The sequence below is a fragment of the Ceratosolen solmsi genome, unplaced genomic scaffold (assembly GCF_000503995.2).
Source record: "Ceratosolen solmsi marchali unplaced genomic scaffold, CerSol_1.0 scaffold45, whole genome shotgun sequence".
NCBI lineage: Eukaryota > Metazoa > Arthropoda > Insecta > Hymenoptera > Agaonidae > Ceratosolen > Ceratosolen solmsi.
In genome coordinates this window covers 560641-579262 of record NW_011948436.1, presented here as the reverse complement: position 1 = coordinate 579262, position 18622 = coordinate 560641, and the positions used below count along the sequence as shown (strand labels likewise).

Sequence of the window (18622 nt, the reverse complement as noted above, 5' to 3'; positions counted from 1 at the left end):
ATTGTCGACCATTAATCGAGGCCAATCGTCGTTTCGCAAATTTTAAGGGAGTGAGCGACCGATTTGTCATCCCTCGAGGTCGTTCACCGGAAATTGGTGGGGGTTGCACAATGCGCCGTCGCAGCTTCGGCTTCTTTTTCCCTGAAATTCTTGCGCGTGCGTGGATACAGTCCGCTGGCGCTCAGTTTACCTTTGTTGTAAGCTTCAGGGGTGCGCTCAGAAATTTTGCTGCCATGAACGGCTCGCCCCAGCAGCAGCAGCAGCAACAGCAGCAGCAGCAACAACAACAACAACAACAGGAATCGGAAGAACCGACAACGACGCAGCTAAGCGCAACGGTCCAAGTAGCAAGGAATAGCGCTGGCCTCGAGCTCAGCGACGACGAGGAATGGAGTAGCCTCGTTGAGCGTGTAATTTTCTTTTTCTCACTGACTTTCTTCTCTCTCTCTCTCTCTCTCTCTCACACACACACACAAACAATATATATATATATATATATATATATATATATATATATATACACATATGTAACCATCTCTCTATAACTATTTGTCTCTCAGCCTTGGTTCGCTTATATTCCGTCCTTTGTCGGACGACCTGCCACATGTACGTAGGGATCGATATTTTTCCGTCATATTACTTAAACACATCATCACATACGCATGTCAACTTTATGGATAGAAACTTTAATAAAGTATGCGTAGCTGTTTTATTATTATGTCTTTACTGAAAATTCTGAATTGTATTTTCATTTGAATGCACAGCAGCTGCAATGTTTTTATAATTTAGATTTAGATTTTTTAATTTAGATTTAATTTCATATGTCGATAAAATGCATACATTAATAAGTTTAATTCTTGGATATTTACTTTAAACAATTCAGATTTGTTATCTTTCTTTCAGATATTGCATGATTTTTATTTCAGTAAAATGTGCATTATAGTCAGATATTGTGCTTAAAGATACAGATGAATTTACTGACTAATTCTGCTATTGATGCACTTTACTCATTTCATTTTTCAAAAAAAATAGAAATATTAATTTGCATTTTTTTTATATGAACTTGTATATATTTTTATATGAATTAAATTCATTTTTAATTCTCTCGTGATATTTAATTAAATACTGAAATGTTAATTTTTATACTACATTGGTTATAAGAAAAAAATATTTCTCGAAAATTTGTGAATGCGGTAAAATATATAATACTAGGGAATAAAGCCAAGAGAATCGTTTATGTTGTGTATGGTATATAAATCCACATATAATTCATCAAAACGCTTTTAAACTGCTTAAAACTACGTATAATATGTTTAATTGAGATCACAATTATTACTGTGAAATCGAATGATATTCGTATATTCGACAGCTAGCTATTCGTATATCCTTAGCAATATAATAACAATTCTTATATAGTTAAAATACGTTTGAATTTAAGTCATAAGGAAAATCATGTTAATATATTGTTGGTAAAGCATTGAATAAAAGTTCGTATATCATTCTCTGTTTTCTCAATTAATATTAACACACATTTACATATATATTTTACCTCTGTACGTACACATCTGGAAGTATCGTATAACGATTTTCTGTAAAAACAAAAAATAAATGGAAATTTATTGAAAAGACATTGATACAAATAATTATAAAATTTATTAATTTTAATAAATAGCTGATATATAAATTAATCAATAATTAATTATATTATGTACAATTTGTTAATAAAAAAAAATACATATTGTTTTCATGCTATTCCCATAAAAACCGTATGTATTGTATTGAAAACAATTTGAAGTAATATTTATGGAAATAATGAAAGAATTTTATTCTTAAAATATTGCACTTAATATATTAAAATATGTACGAGGTCATCATTTAATGAATAAGTAAAATTTGCAGATTAACTTCGTCTAAGAAAAATTATGGTACTTTCTTTTATTATTCCAGGCTGTTCTTGAGAGATCGAAATCGGATCGATTGACACGAGGGGACGAAGATCGACGACGGCGTACCATAATTGTCGAAAAGAAAAATGGTACATATGGCTTCACGTTACAGGTACGTTTATGTTATTTGCATTTACAAAATTTTCACAAAATTTTAATTAAAAAGTAATCAATTTATAATACATGATATTACTTTTTTTGTTTGGTAATACATATTAAAGATTAAAGGATTCGAGCGTATTTTTATAATAATTTAAAACATTTTATTAGTACAACAGATCACTTCAAACTGAATAATTAACAAATAATTTTAAACCATAAAAATTACTAGAATTAATATTTAATGTAATTATATAAAAATTGCAGTAAATTATCGTAACAATAAGTGAACATTTTATAAAACACGTTTTATTTGCTTACAATAAACAAATTCTTTAACGTTGAAGCAAATTGTTTTCTTAAATTATAAATCAAATTTAGTAGTAGATTTACATATCGAAATATAGCCAACTTTAACTCAATTGAATCGTTGATTTCTAAATAAAAATTTGATGATTAAAATAACATTAAATAAAAATGCGTAAGTATTTTCAATGAAATGGTTATTAAATGCAACAATTACATGCAAGAGCTCTATTCCTTTTTCAGAGCTATGGAATACACTACAAGCGAGAACAGGAAATCGAGATGGTTACTTACGTGGACTACGTGGAGTACGATGGACCTGCATTTAAGGCTGGGATGCGCGAAGGTGACGTAATTGTCTCGATAAATGGTCAAGAAATGGACAGAGCTGACCATAAGACTCTTGTTAATTTCATCAAGAATTGCGATGCCAGGATGCGCATGGTGGTCTCCTTCGAGGATTGTGTTAGAAAGGTTTATTATTTGTGTACTTTGCCTCGCTATCGATCGTATCGAATAAATTTATAAACGTATGTGAAAACAACTTTCTTTTTAAATGTGTGTTCATCGATTGGATCGATGAAATTAAGATTTAGAACAGTATACCATTCAAAATTAATCATTACAATTTACGAAAATGCTGCTTTCTTTTGCAGCGAATCATTATTGAGCAATTAAAATGCTATTTTCACTAAATCGCCAATAGTCATTAGTAACAAAGGCAAAGTAACTAAATGGTGAAATATATCTTATTGCCTAGGTCGCCATGAGTGTTTTTACGCTTTTCAGTCACTTTATTACATCTATCAACAATACGATTGAGAAATTATTTAATAAAAATTTGAATATGTTAAAAAAAGTTTTAATTAAGATTATAATTAAACAAACATAACACCTGTGTAGTTGATAAACAATATATAGAAATATTGCAGTGAAAATCATTGTATTATAATTAAACAAACATATAAATAAATGAATAAATAAACCCTTGGCTGGATCGTGTTAAAAATCAAATTACTCGAATCTTATTGCGCAAGTCCATTATTCAAGACTACGAGTAATAAATGGCATTATTATTACGGAGACATATACTATTCAAGTATGTATTGATGTATTATGTATTGATGGATGTAATGATATATTATCTCCACCGACGGCGGCTCCAGACAGCCTCGCACCCAAACCCTTCTGCGCTCACCGCCGCGACCCTCCTACTCGTTAGGACTTTACCGTAATCTCGCATGGCTTGATTAATAAAATATCCATTATGACCTCGTAGCATTTCGCCAGCGTTTCCATAGAATGCAGAAGAGCATAAAATATAATAATCGGTCAAACGTCATAGCATGAGCATAAATATTCGATAGCCTTTTATAATACTATAACACAATAATTGCCTTAAAATGGTCCCTAGGTCGAGCTGCACATGCGCTATATCGAGCTGCAGCGAGGCCTGCAGACGCGACTTAACGAGCTGGAGCGGCTCTGCGAGCGCGAGCGTTCGATTTTGATGGGCCGTTGGAAGACGCACTCGTTGCCGGCACGGAAACGTACTCCAAGTAGCCAGACACCTGGTGCTGATTCTGGGCTCGAGCCCTCATCCATATCGAGTCTCGGCTCCGGGAGCGCACGCTCTTGCTGCCGTCCGACCTCATCTACCGAGCACCTCCTCCTCTATAGTGTGGTAAGTTCTCGACGCTCCTCTCGAATGTCTCATGCCTGAGACTCATATGTGTTGATGTTTTCTATTTACTATTATGTTTAGTGCATAGGTTTTTGTAATTCTGAGAAAAGAGGACGCTTATCGCCAGCCACCTGTCCTTCCGCTCACTTAATGAATTTAAGTCGCTTTCATAATATTATCTTATAGTCTTGCGACTACGAATAATTCATTAAACAATGATATTGGAAGAAAGACTTTTGAAAAAATGAAAAGTATATACTTTCCCAATGTTTTATATAACATTCAGTTAGCGTTTGCATTGCATAATTTATCTTACGTAGGATGGGTTTTGTCACTAAAAATTAATTGAAATTAATTAGTTGAATCTTGATCGATCCAATGATACTAAAACAATTATCTTTTATAGTACGCCGACGGTCGCTCATTTTTGATTCCACGCAGTGCCGCATGTTTCGTAGCAATTGGACCACCCCGTTCTCGCAGCGATCACCATCACTTCCTCTCGAACATTTCCGTTGAGACGAGTGGCAACTCCAACAGCTTTTCATCGCGTCACAGTTATCACCAGGTTAATGGCCTAAGCAGCACTACTACGCCTTCAAAAAGCAAGGAAAGATCCTCGCACGGGAACAATAAATCCAGTCAATTACCCCAGGTACGGACGATCGATTTGATTCCATTAAAACTTTACGATGTTGTATTTACGTTTATGTCTTACTTATATTAACTGTGTTTTTTTTTCAAATATCTCCAGTGGCTGTGTATTCCCTATTGATTTATTTTTATTTGACTTGCATTACACAAATGGAATAAGTTTTTAATATTCTTCAATAAGAATCTATTAGAAAAATCGAAAATATTATACATATTATAAGTACATAAGATTTTTAAACGTTACGTTATATAGTATGAGAAAAGGTAATGGTAAAATACTTTTTAATCGTGCAAACTTTCGTTAACTTTTAATAACTTAATGTTTATTAAAATATTTAATAACTTATTTAATAGTCGAATTCAATGTTAAACTGAACAATTATTCATCGCTAAATATACGTATTCGTAATACAATTAAATATTTAATATTCGTGTAACTACCAAAATGAAAAACAACTACATTGAAATTGTTTCAAAGAAAAACTTATTAACTATTTAATGCTTATCGAATCACTTTAATTGTTATTATTTTCTTTTCGTATTTGAAAAAAAATATATATTATGTATAAACCTTTTAAAATATTTTTTAAATATTCAAAACTATATATGTTTATCTGATTAAGTATAATGTCTGACATGCAAGCCAGTTGAAGTACATTAAATGTGTATGCAATTCCATATGATAATTGTAAATTCATTATTCAACGATTCGCTAAATCAAGTTGAATGATATCGATATATAGTAATGCGATAAATACAATGTCGAGTCTTTAATGCATAGAAACCTATTTAATAAATCGATTTAAAATAGATTATGGATTTTTGAAATAAAGTTATTAATAATATTAAAACATTTTTAAGAAATAGACTTTATGAATGAACTTTATGAATGGATTAAATTAATTAATTATTAAATTATTAAATTATATATTAAATTATTAATAAATTAATAATGATTCATAAAATAAAGAAAAAGCATTACAGAGTTAAATTTTTTTCCCATGGAAAATAACTTTGGACGTATAAAATTATTTAAAACTTTCTGCAGTAAGTAAATGTATGATAATATATATTATTAAATTCTGTTGGATGGTAATATCGTAAAATTATTATAAATAATTCATTTAGACATTAATATTTATGTTTTTATATATCTGCACCAACAGCAGCAGCAGCAGCAGCAGCAACAGAAACAACAACAACACTCGGAGGGTCAGAATCTGCACCCAGGCACGCGAAATCTTTGCGTGGCGTGCATATCGAGCGCAAATCGACGTCATCGAGTGGATCGTCAGTCCCAAGGGGACAACGGAAGCTTAGATGCCTACGACCTGGCCAGCCCTTGTTGTGATCCTAACTGCGTACCCAATAGAAGGCGCAGAGAAAAGCACCGCAGGTCTCGACACGAGCAAAGCTCTCAGACACAACATCAAGCTTGGGTAGCGATTTTCGACTATATTCCTTTATCCTGCATTACATTCTGCCCTCATTATTTTCTTGGTGTGTATAATAAATTGTAAGGTTCTTAACTAAGAATAGATTCAGAGTATCGGATGTCCATTTCAATTAATATGAATCTATACAATAATTCACGAAAATAACTTATCTCGCCGTGACATCAGCACTATTATTTATAGCAACAGCAACAACAACAGCAACAGCAACAGCAACATCAACAGCAGCAGCAACAACAACAACAGCAGCAACAGGCTCAACCGCAGAAAGAACAATGGGATAGTCAGCAGCAAACACGTGAACATTATTCTAGTCAGCACAATTGCTCTCGTTCCTCGGGACACAGTCTTCATTCAATCACAAGTAGTGAAATGTCAACGGGGGCTGAAAGCATCGTCTCATGTTCAACATCTCTTAGTACTGATACCCTCTATTGGGATCCAAATATCCAACATCGACCCCCACCCTGCCTCCAGTACGCTAAACCCAAATCCTGGGATAATCTTACAACTAAGGGCTTCGGTGGCTACGGTTTCGGCTATGGCTACCTTGATACCGCTAAAACAATTCACAGTGCCGAACGACCAACTAAGTCCGGTAAGTTTATCCGCAAAATTGAATAATTTTCACTCCCTTCAACGTATAATAAAAGTTCTATTGTATTTTTATATTACATTCAAGCTTTTTATATTATATACTTACAATTAATTATCGATGAATTCGAAAAATTAATATTTATTTACCCCTTTTAGAATATATATATATGTATATATCATTGTAAGTCCTAATGCTGATTATGGCTTATATCATATATTACGAGTCATAGAGCTGCTTGTCTAATTAAATAATAATTAAAAATAGATTTAATATCTGAGCTCGCATTTGTAAATTAAATTATTTGTCTCAAAATCACTGAATAACTGGATATGATTGTTAAGGACTGTCGCTTATGTAAAACGATGACTTGATAATATTAATATAATTCGCTCCACCACTCAATGTTAATAAGCGTCACGGCAAATTGTGCCAAATGCATCGTAAAATTCTTTTTAGAAAAATTAATTCTTTAGGAAACTCCTCGCATCATAGTCGGGCGAAAACTCCAACTACCGGTTGTCCTTCGCAACAACAACAGCAGCAACAGCAGCAGCAGTATCAACGACGAACATCTGGCAAGCAGCTTTACTGCAGCAACCACCACTTTCAGCCAACTAAGTCCACAGAAAGTCTCTTAATAGCTGCATCTTATGGCAGCGATCTGGATGCTTCGTTGAGCTGCGAGTGTCTCGACGGTCCGAATCCTCGTTTTATAGCCGTCCAGCTGGAAAAGCACAAACGACAGGGCGAATCCCACAGGACTGAGGGTCATGGCTCGCAGCAGCAGATCAGACACCGCAGGCTGAGCCACTCAGACGCTAAACAGCGCTCAATCAACAACTCAGAGATCACAAGACTCTAAGTTCACACGTTTTCCAAGCAACAAGAGCAACATTTCTATTTATACGAGTATTATATATTATATATTATACAGACATTTTAATAAATTGCTTTATAAATTTTACTCACTAATTGACTGGTGTTTCAGTTTTAATTCGGTACATTCAATCTTTAGCAATGCTTCGATAATCTACTTATATATATATATATATATATATATATATTTCTCATTTCTTTAAGACTTTAATTTTATAAGTTTGATATATCGACGCATAACATCCACTCGCCCTTAAGTATCCGCCCCGCATCCATTTCATAATTCTTGAAAACGATATAAAATAGTATTTTATATAAAATTTTTTAGAAATATTTATTTCTTAAAAGTTATTTGTATTAATAAATTAAAAGAAAAAAATAATAATATAATTGAAACATATTTGTTATATATAAATTTTTAAAAGTGTAGTAAATAATTATTTTTTAGTATTAAATTTGACTATAAAATTTCTACATTAAATGTTATTATTCAAGACAAACATAAAAATCATGTTTTTATGAAATTCATAAGAATATAATTTATAAAATTTAATAAATATTACATTTATAATAATTTATGAAATAAGAATGATTTAAAATTAATAAAACAAATTATGAGAAATATTTTTACATTCAGAAATAGAAACAATTTTGATTTGTAAATAAAATATGTATATATTATTTTTGGATTTATTGAAATAGAAAATTGTTTTCGTTATTCGGTAAAAGGAATTATTAATATCAGTCGCTACATTCAATAAATCTAAATAACAACTTATAAAAATCAAGAATATAAGATTAAAGTTTTAATATACTTTAAAACACAATTTTGTGTTTAAAGCGCAAATTGCTAAATGTTATGTCAATATTTAATATCTAACAATTACGTACTTTATGTTTTTAAATTCGGAAATATTTGTAATTAAATAATTCAACGTTATAAGATAACAATATATTAATATATATATATATATATATATAAAAATAATATGGAAAGTAATAGAAAGCGAAAATGAATGAACATTTGTTTATAGAATTTTAGGAAACAAATATCATATAGCACAAATGATATTTTATTATCTTTTCAGATCGGTGACTATTCTAGATGACAAATTATAAAGGGCTAACGATATAACAATATATCGATATAACGATCATAACAATGCTTATGCTTAAATTACACTGAAAGTAGTTCTTTATTCTCTTTTTTTTTTTTTTTTTTTTTTGTTAAATTCACAAGTAAACACTCGTTTTAGCATTTATTTATTAAGTTGCAAGTGGAACTAGTATTATACATTCAATTTTTCATAATTGCTTATTTAATTTCAAATTTCATTATTGGTCCCCAAATTAAATTTTTTAATAAAATAATTCTCAAATAAAATCTATTTTTCTTATTAACACCACATGTAATATCAAGTGGTATTGAAGATTCGAAAAACAAACCGCAATAACGACAAAAGGCAATAGGTGTGTCGTATGAACGTGACTATCGGTTGTACTCCACTATTCGTGATTAAAGAAAACAATGATTTTTTTTCATTTAATGATTTCTGATGAACTAAGTAGGTTATAATTAATGTAAGCATCCAATTTTATCCCTTAACAATGTTTAATTATTTACGGGTTTATTAATGTGCGAATACGCTCGACACGTCTGTGGCAACCCTAACCCCAATCTTATGGCTCCTTGCGTGATATTCTAAAAGTAACTAAAAGTCGCGGGTACTAGCAATATTCGTTGTAACCTACCTTCGAAATCAGTATAACATTGTTATCGACTGACAGTGAATTTTTTTTATCTATATTATTATTTAAAAGTATATATAAAAAATAAATAATTCTTTATGTAATAACCATTTATTTTGTAAAAAGAAAAACTTTTTTGTTACAATATTAATTACTATTTTTTTGTAAATATAGTTTAAGAATTATGAATACTTAATAAGTTCATGAGAGGCTTGCCATATAATCTATTTTAAATTAAATGTACTTCTTTTTGTTTTTTGTTTTTTTTTGTTTTTTTTTTGTTATGTTTAAAGTACACAAGACGATATTACGAATAACATCTTTCTTCTCTGCAGTGTATGAATTTGAAAATTTAAACTACAAAATAGGCTTTATAATCTAGGCTTTTTTTTTTAATTTTCACTTGACATTGAACTGCATCAATGTCACATTTTTTCTTACCCTTTTTTATAAACAATCTGGAAGACCAGATAAGAATGAACATTTTTATAGATAACAAATTTCTATGCTATATCTTTCAATCTTTGTCTGTATGTATTTATATTTTAAATTAAAATTGGACCAAGAGGTTATCTATTCTGATTAGTCATTCATTATTAATAAGTATAGTTTTACGCAAATTTCCATTATATTTTATCATTTTTACGTATTTTTTTTTTTTTTTTTTTTACAAATAAAATTGTATGCAAACGTTTAGAAATTACAATTTATAAATAATAGTAAAAATAATGATTTGTTTAAAGTACTTTAAGCATATATTGAAAGATTTTCTTTTGTACATAAATATTTGTTTTTATTAATAGAATTAATATATTGGTTTTTTTTTATTACATTTTTATTATTAAATAATTTGTCACAGAAAATAATGTTACTTATTTTATTTCTTAAATAAAGAAAAATTTTTAATTTAAATTTCTACATTTTGCATGGTATTGGCATTTTAAAATTACCATCTTTGTAAGTGTAAGTATTTTGAATTATTTTTAATAATACTATTCGAAATCTTAATTATAATGTTAATATAATATTTTATTTTGACCAGTAATATATCAAGATTTTAATTATTAATAAAAGAATAAAAATCCTTTGCTATTAAATTGACATTAATGAAAGAAACATTAAAAGTATTTAGATTACAATTATGGCAGCAATGGTTCAGCATTATGATCCACCAAGCTCTGCAAGCTCAGAGAGTGATGATTGCAATCAATGTTTGGATGATCGAATAATTTATTTCTGTGATGAATTCTCTGAAGATTATCATCTAGATATTAGTAATCCAACTCCAGCTTCGCCAAGACCACCATCTACAGGATCACAAAGATCGCCACATTCACACAGGCAACGAACGACAAGTTCTTCTCAATCTAATAAAAAAACTGCAGCTGAATCAATACTTCAGAGCAAAACTAGAACTATATATACAGCTGGTAGACCACCCTGGTATAATTCTGCTGGCCAACAGGTAGAACCTTTTGTAATCGGTATATGTGGTGGCAGTGCTTCTGGAAAAACTACAGTAGCTACCAAAATTATTGAATCTCTTGATGTCCCGTGGGTAACTTTACTCAGTATGGATTCCTTTTATAAAGTCTTAAATGAATTTCAGCATGATCTAGTAACGCATAACGAATACAATTTTGATCATCCTGATGCATTTGATTTTGAATTGCTCAAAATTACATTGCAACGTCTCAAAGAAGGACGAAAAGTTGAAGTACCTATATATAATTTTGTTACTCATAGTAGAGAGAGTAGAACGAAAACTATGTACGGCGCAAATGTAATTATCTTTGAGGGAATATTAACATTTTATGATCCAGCAGTGCTGAAAATGTGTGATATGAAAGTCTTTGTTGATACTGACGCAGATGTAAGATTGGCCAGACGTTTAAAAAGAGACATTTCACAAAGAGGCAGAGATTTAGAGGGAGTATTAAAACAGTACAGCACTATGGTGAAACCATCTTTTTATTATTACATTGCGCCTTCAATGGTTCATGCGGATATTATTGTTCCTCGTGGAGGTGATAATGAAGTTGCTATAGAATTAATAGTACAACATGTTCATACTCAACTTCAATTAAGAGGGTTTAAATTAAGAGAAAAACTTGCTCATTCTTACATTGGTCAACCACTCCCCGATTCGCTGTATTTATTGCCTGATACGCCGCAAATCAAAGGCCTGCACACATTTGTACGTAACAAAAACATACATAGAGATGAGTTTATATTTTATTCTAAACGTTTAATACGTTTAGTCATAGAGTATGCTTTATCATTATTACCGTTTAGAGAGATTACTATTGAAACTCCGCAAGGAGTTCTGTATAATGGGAAAAGAAGTGCTATAGATAAAATATGTGGTGTTTCAATTTTAAGAGCTGGTGAAACTATGGAACAAGCTGTAAGAGATGTTTGTAAAGATATAAGAATCGGTAAAATTTTAATACAAACAAATGAACAAACGGGCGAACCAGAATTGTATTATCTTCGCTTGCCTAAAGATATTAAAGATTATAGAGTAATTTTAATGGATGCAACAGTGGCCACGGGTGCAGCAGCCATGATGGCTATAAGAGTACTTCTTGATCATGATGTCGCAGAGGATAATATTATGCTTGTATCTTTATTAATGGCTGAGTCAGGAGTACATTCGATAGCTTATGCTTTTTCTAATGTAAAAATCGTTACTTCTGCATTAGATCCGGAAATAAATGAAAAATTTTATGTACTGCCAGGTATTGGTAACTTTGGTGATAGGTACTTTGGAACTGAGCCATCGTCGATCGCTTATTAGTTTTTAAAAATGATTGTTTATTAAAATCTGATGGTTGTGCAAATTTTTTGACATTGAATAATTTACATGAACAAACTGTGATCATTTCATCTTAAACAAGTAATCCTTGATTACTGTAAATAAATTAGAAAATTTAAAGTTATCATGTGTTAACAGTAATCTAATTATTATATTCATCTTTATTTCAATATAAAAATATTTTCCATTAATATCCTTGAAAAAATATAATAACAATAAATAGAAAAACTTTATTTTTACCCTTTATTTTTAGCAAGTTCTACTTTTATTATAATAATATATTATCGATCGAATTTGTATAGGTACAATTATAATATACTTACTCTTAGTAAATTTATAACAAAATAGTATAAGGTACTAATATTAGTTTATTTATGATGATATTATTTTACAATCATATATTAATAAACACTGGATGTATAAAAAATGTACAGCAATACGTACGGGAACATTATCAATCTATACTATGAGAGATAAAGAATTTTTTTTTTTTTTTTTGTTATTTTTGGATATGATCAGATTCATATGATGATTTAAGTATTAATTAAATTAAATGAGATTAAAACCCATACTTCGAAATTCGATTTTATATTTTACATTAGAAATATAAGAAATGTTTTTTAAAAATTGGTCCAGTTGTCGCATACGAATTTGTTAGTCCGATTTATAAATCTCGGCTCAACTTTATTTGGAAAAATATTAAACAATATCTAATTATTTTACTTTTCGTTAAAGTTAAATGCTACTAAATTAGAGCGAGCACTGAAACTGCCGTAAATAGAAGACTTCTTGAATATAAGTTCATTATTCGAACTGTATTACTATGTAAGTATAATAAAGACCAGCTTTTTAAATCTTATATGCATCTGCAGTTTAATTAAACGGTATATAACTTTTTTTTATTGCGTTCACTGCAGCAGCTTAATACCTATTGATTGTTGTGCACGCGATGGTTTAAAAAAAAAATTAGGAAAACCAATGCATATTACTTCTCAGTAGTGTCGTTGCGATGATAATTATGCCCCGTTTCATTAGCTTTTTTGGAAACTATCACACACCATATTCAACAGCCAATAAGTATTAAGTTGTGCTATGCAAAATACACAAAAAAGCCATACCCTAAATCACCGTAATAAATTTTAATTCTTAAATATTATTGAAAATGATCAAGGGCTTGATCGGTTTATACATTGTACATTTAAAGTAAAATCGAAATTATGTACAAGTAAATTATAATTACTTGGAATGGAGATTTTGAGATTGAATAAATTTAGAAAAAATATCAATTAAATTTACCGTAAAAACAAAATGGAGAATATTATTCTTTTATTTCTGGTACAAAAATTATATTATTTAACTTATAAATATGAGATAATTAGTTTGTAATTTTAAATAAAAAAATTAACTTTAGTTATTTCAATCATTTTATTTCAAGCTTTGTATAAAATAAACAACATTATATTTTTTAATATTATTTAATATTAATATTATTGAATGTTAATAAGGTTGAAAAAAAATAGAATAATTATAAGTTTACGTTCTATTAGTTTAACGTTATCTCTATTGTACAAATTCATTATTTGATGATAATATTATATGTTTTGTTTTCTTGATATTTAATACTTTCTCTAAGTAAAAATAAATAAAAACTATAACAATGACTAAAAATTAGTAAATAAATAATTTAGGATATTGAAGGATTAAATTAATGATTAAATAAAAAATTATCGAAAACATTATAATCATGTAAAATATAATAAATATATATATATATATATATATATATATATATATATATAGCAGCCTCTATATCATGTTTTTATAAACTATAGTTTACTCAGTACTTTTTTAAGATACTATAAAAGAAATTTTTTTATATTATCGCGATAGTAGAAACTAATATGCATTGTGGAACAAAGGAATATCGCATAAGAATAATAGAATACAGTAGTATGTAACTATATTTCTACGATTTCAAAATAAATATTTCATATCAGCTTCCTATTATATCAAGATGTATTTTAAGGTTATACGTCTTAAGTTATACTGTTAAAATATGTACTCCAAAAAAAAACATAATGTTAATTATATAAAACCATCGGAGCCAGCATTTATAACAAAATTAAAGCAACAAGCAGGTTATGTAGAAGGTCCTACCGTTGAAACAAAGGTAAATTATAGTAAATAAAGTTGTTGAGAGTTGGGTAAGAATTAAATTTCATTTTAAAATACTTATATACAACTATTACATAATTATATAATTTCTCTTGCGAAGAAAGAAGAATTACCGAAAATTGCTGATGAGGATTTTGAAGATCGCATTGATGAAAAACCTGTTGTCGTTGTTATGAAAGATGGTGATTTAACAGCAGAAGAAGCAGATTTGTATGCAGCGATAAAAAAACAAGGTATCTATTCAATTGAATTCAATTCAATTGAAAATATAAAATTTATTCAATATTCATGTATCTTGTATTTATATTATAGTTGCTGTTATAGACAAAGCAGATCTATCACAAAAGGTAATATTTAAAAGAAAGAAAGGCACCAACGATGAAAGTTCATCAAAGTCATCTTTACCAAAGGATTTTAAGAAGAAGAAAAAGGACAAACCAGCTAAGACAGTACTTTCATTTAGTACAGAAGACGAAGAAAATTACTAATTTAAACGATAATTTATTTTTTATAAAAATGTAGTTTAACTTTTTTGAGTACTAATTGTAGAAAAAAATGTTAAATTAAAACATTTAAATAAATGCTGTTATATATATAAATTAGTAAAAAAACAGAGAATTTAAAAATTTAAGGAAATAGTGTATTGGATCTTTGGAAATTACATTATCATTTGAATAAGTTTAATCAATTCTCTATGAATAACATAGTATAGAATAAAAATTATATTAATTACAAAAAGAATCAATAATAGTATTGGACTTTTCATTGTATTATTTATAAGATAGAATTTCATTTTTTATGAAACAATTATAATTATTGTAATATTTAGGAAATGTTGTTGTTGTTTATAATACAATAATGTAAATGTAATAAATAAAGTCATATTTGAAGTATTTTTAATCAATGATTGAGTTGTAATTACAAATTTTACTCTATATCCAAAGAAAAATATATTTTTATGTAAATAAATGAATTTAAAGTGTAATTTGGATGTTACGGTTTTTTAGTTATGTAAGTCATTTGAAATTAAAAATATAAAACTAGCAATAAATATATACCAATTATTTATACAATAATCATTGATAATATTTATAGTATATTTTAGATTTATGACTTATGCAATATTAATTCAATCAATAAAATTTTAACGTAACCATACACGATAAATTAAAAAAAATTAATCTCTAATTTTTAAAAGGTGATTTATGAAATAACGGTTCTTTACATAGAATATAATTTATAAATAATATATTTATATTGAAGTCTATGTATAACAATAGGATAAAGTGTAAGAATTATTTCTGTCTATAAATTTTTATATTTGTTATAAAATTATATTTATGTTTTTTTACACTGTATAAAATGTTACATATATATGTTGGCTTGCATAGGAGTCTGTTATTCTAACTTAACCCGAAATAGTGTAGTCCACAGAAAAAAGACGAAACAATATCGTATATGATGAATTGTATAAAAGAGAGAAGAGAGGAGGGAGAGAGAGGGCGTATCGGCGATCACGTGATCTAGAGGAAGCCATTTTGAAATTAGTCTCGCTCGTTCGCAACGAAAAGAGAGACGACGACGGAGAGATCCGGAGGTGAGGAGATTGAGCGTGCACCTGGAGCTTTACTTCCTTACCAGTGCCGTTAACAGTGGCCCAGGCACACTCAAATAACGCAAAATCGCATAACAAGATTAACGAGGGAGTGACTCTAGTGATTAATAGCGTAAAGAACAAGTGCGTGCTTGTATTACCACGCTGTGTATTCATTCAAATATCGCGCTTCGAGTCCTCCTTCTTTCTCTCTCTAACATTATCTCACGCACGCGCCTCTTATTTATTTTCGCGAGTGTTTTCCTCCTCTCTCGCTCGTTTCATAGGCATAATATTTGTGCGATATATCCTGCCGTTCATTAATAAAGTCGTTTGATCGGACGCGCACGCAGGAGGACTCATCGTCAGCTAACTTACATTTGTGTCAGTGCATATGTTTAAATAATATACGCACACATCTTGACGCGCGCGCGCGCGCGTCACGCTCACGCAGTGCGCGCTCACGCACGGACACAGACGCAGATCGCGCCTACGGTTCATCAGTGCATCGTGCGTGTGACTAACACGCTTGCAAGATAGCACGCAAGCGCGCGCTCGCGCGCGTTCACACACTCGCTCACATATAGGCACTTAGGCGCACACGTATTCGTTTCGAGCACAAAATACCTATCTTCGTGGCAGTGTGTGGCAGTGTGGCGTTCCTTCCGGAGGACGACAGCTACGACGACAACGACAACGACGGCGGCGGCGGCGGGACCGTCCCTGTGAGTATCATCCGCAAGGACGGCCACGGATTCCTACCTGAGGCAGCTGTTTCAAAGTAAGTCAAGCTAATATGCGGATCATGGCCTTAGCGCATCGCTTCCTCGGAGATGGCGTTGTCCCGACTTCTATCTCCCCCCTCTCGTTACCGCCCCCTCCCCCCACCCCAAATCCTATGTTTTGTAGGTTAATCCGCGAGCAATCGTGGACTGGGTCGTTTGGTCGCCGGTGCGATACGGCTTTAGCGGTGTCAAGAGGTAATAAGTTGCAGTGCGAAAGGCGTGACAGAGGGGTGTAGGGTGAGAACGAAAGTCGAAGGGGCTTGGTCGGTCGGTCGCTCGGGGACGCTCATCTGTCGTCCAAGGAGGTATCCGTCGCTGGGGCCACGTCCTCGCCGACGGCTCAACCAGAGGGTGTCAGGGCCGTAGATGGGGGTCGCGCGCTCCCGGCGCCCTAGCACGCGCTCTTCTCTCTCTCTCTCTCTCTCTCTCTCCCCGTAGCATTCGTGCCGCTCCTCCATTTTCTGGGACTCCCGCTGACTCCTGGCTCCCCTCGCCCTATCGGCAACGCCACTACCGCTCGCCAGGAGGATTACGCGCTGTTTCTACTTCTATCCTCGGGGCTCATACGCGAGAGCGAAGAGGCGCCGGTGGGTAGATCCGGCAGTGCGACTGCAGCCAAGCACGTGTGCGATACGTTTTCGCGCGCTCGCATTCGAAGCGAGTCGCAATCGTGGAACGTATAGAGGCAGACAGACGTATCGCATACGTGTCTCGCGCGCAAGAATTTCGGAGGAGGCGGCGGCGACTACCTTTTGCTCCCCCTGACCCACCTCCCCCAATCTTCATGGTGGCTGACGACGCTCAGCCGAATTTCGTGGCAGATGACGGATGCGAGCTTTTTATTGATTATTCACGGCCCCTTTGATTCGGAGGCGGGAAATTCAAACGGAGTTGGTGACTCGAGACGAGATTCGCGGCTCGTCGATGTACGGTTCTCCACTTTCTTTTTGTGCCTGTTTATTGCGTTGCCGAACGCAGCCCTTCGTACTTTTTCAACGTGTTTTTGCTCGATGGTCGGTTGCGATCTTCGGGAGACCATAGACAATTGTCAAATGCCCGGTATATTGTCAGCTTGACGTTCTATTGCCACAGAATCCGAGTTTAACCGAGCCAATTTGTCGAATGAAAAATATATAAAATTGTTATTATAAATGTATGGTCTCACCAATACACGCACACTCGAATCACGAGGTACAAAAAGTAAAATGGCCGACGCGATGTCTTATCGATGCAATAAAAAATTTATTAATAAAGTCGGGTAATCAGCAAATATGATTTGAGACCTTCTTTTGGCTGATAAGATATATTTACCCTGCAAGTGTCTTTTCTACTCTGGTTATTTAATACATAAATCGATTATTCTATTGGGATATACAATTTATGGCTTAGAAAATCCTATAGCAAAAACGGATTGCTTTCCGCTACAGTAACAGTAAATTGCAGTAAGTGCTCGAGGATTTTAATAACGGAGGGGATTTGTGTTATGTTAAAAAAAAGCTGACTTCTACACTTTGAATATCGTTTGGTATTCAAGGATAAAAAGCATTATGGTTTTCTCCATCGGATATGTTGATCTATCAAGACCCTCGGCCATGTGTAAATAGAGTCAGGAACACGAAAGATAGTTAATACTTTTATAGAATACAGTTGCAGCAAAAGCACGAGAGAATAATGTAGAAATGAATAAAAGTTATGACTAATCAGTGCTATGAGAAAGAAGAGCGCAACGTCATATGAAAGAAAAAGAAATTAGAAAATGGAACATTAACACTTGGGGCGCTTCACACGGCCCTGGAGAAATTTTTTTTTCTTTGTCTTTCCATTTAGCCCCCCCCCCTCTCTCTCTCTCTCTCTCTCTCTCTCTCTGACTCACCGTGCGCGTGT

The 18622-nt window shown here is 31.9% G+C and overlaps 2 protein-coding genes and 1 pseudogene across 2 annotated transcripts; all 3 read left to right on the top strand.

The window, feature by feature from the left end:
* Positions 1-203: 203 nt before the first annotated feature.
* Positions 204-7665, top strand: LOC105365019 (short spindle 6). Its single transcript, XM_011503075.1, has 8 exons — positions 204-410; positions 1948-2058; positions 2595-2825; positions 3766-4035; positions 4442-4690; positions 5862-6128; positions 6327-6741; positions 7215-7665. The coding sequence occupies exons 1-8, from the start codon at positions 234-236 to the stop codon at positions 7601-7603; spliced, it is 2109 nt and encodes a 702-aa protein (XP_011501377.1). The 5' UTR covers positions 204-233; the 3' UTR covers positions 7604-7665.
* A 1673-nt stretch (positions 7666-9338) lies between these two features.
* Positions 9339-12306, top strand: LOC105365020 (uridine-cytidine kinase-like 1 pseudogene; annotated as a pseudogene).
* Positions 12307-14074: 1768 nt separating this feature from the next.
* On the top strand, positions 14075-14896 carry LOC105365018 (uncharacterized protein KIAA1143 homolog). The gene is given in 3 exon segments (XM_011503074.1): positions 14075-14354; positions 14460-14592; positions 14672-14896. Coding segments are annotated over 3 exon segments (465 nt in total). The 5' UTR covers positions 14075-14198; the 3' UTR covers positions 14848-14896.
* The last annotated feature ends 3726 nt before the right edge of the window (positions 14897-18622 follow it).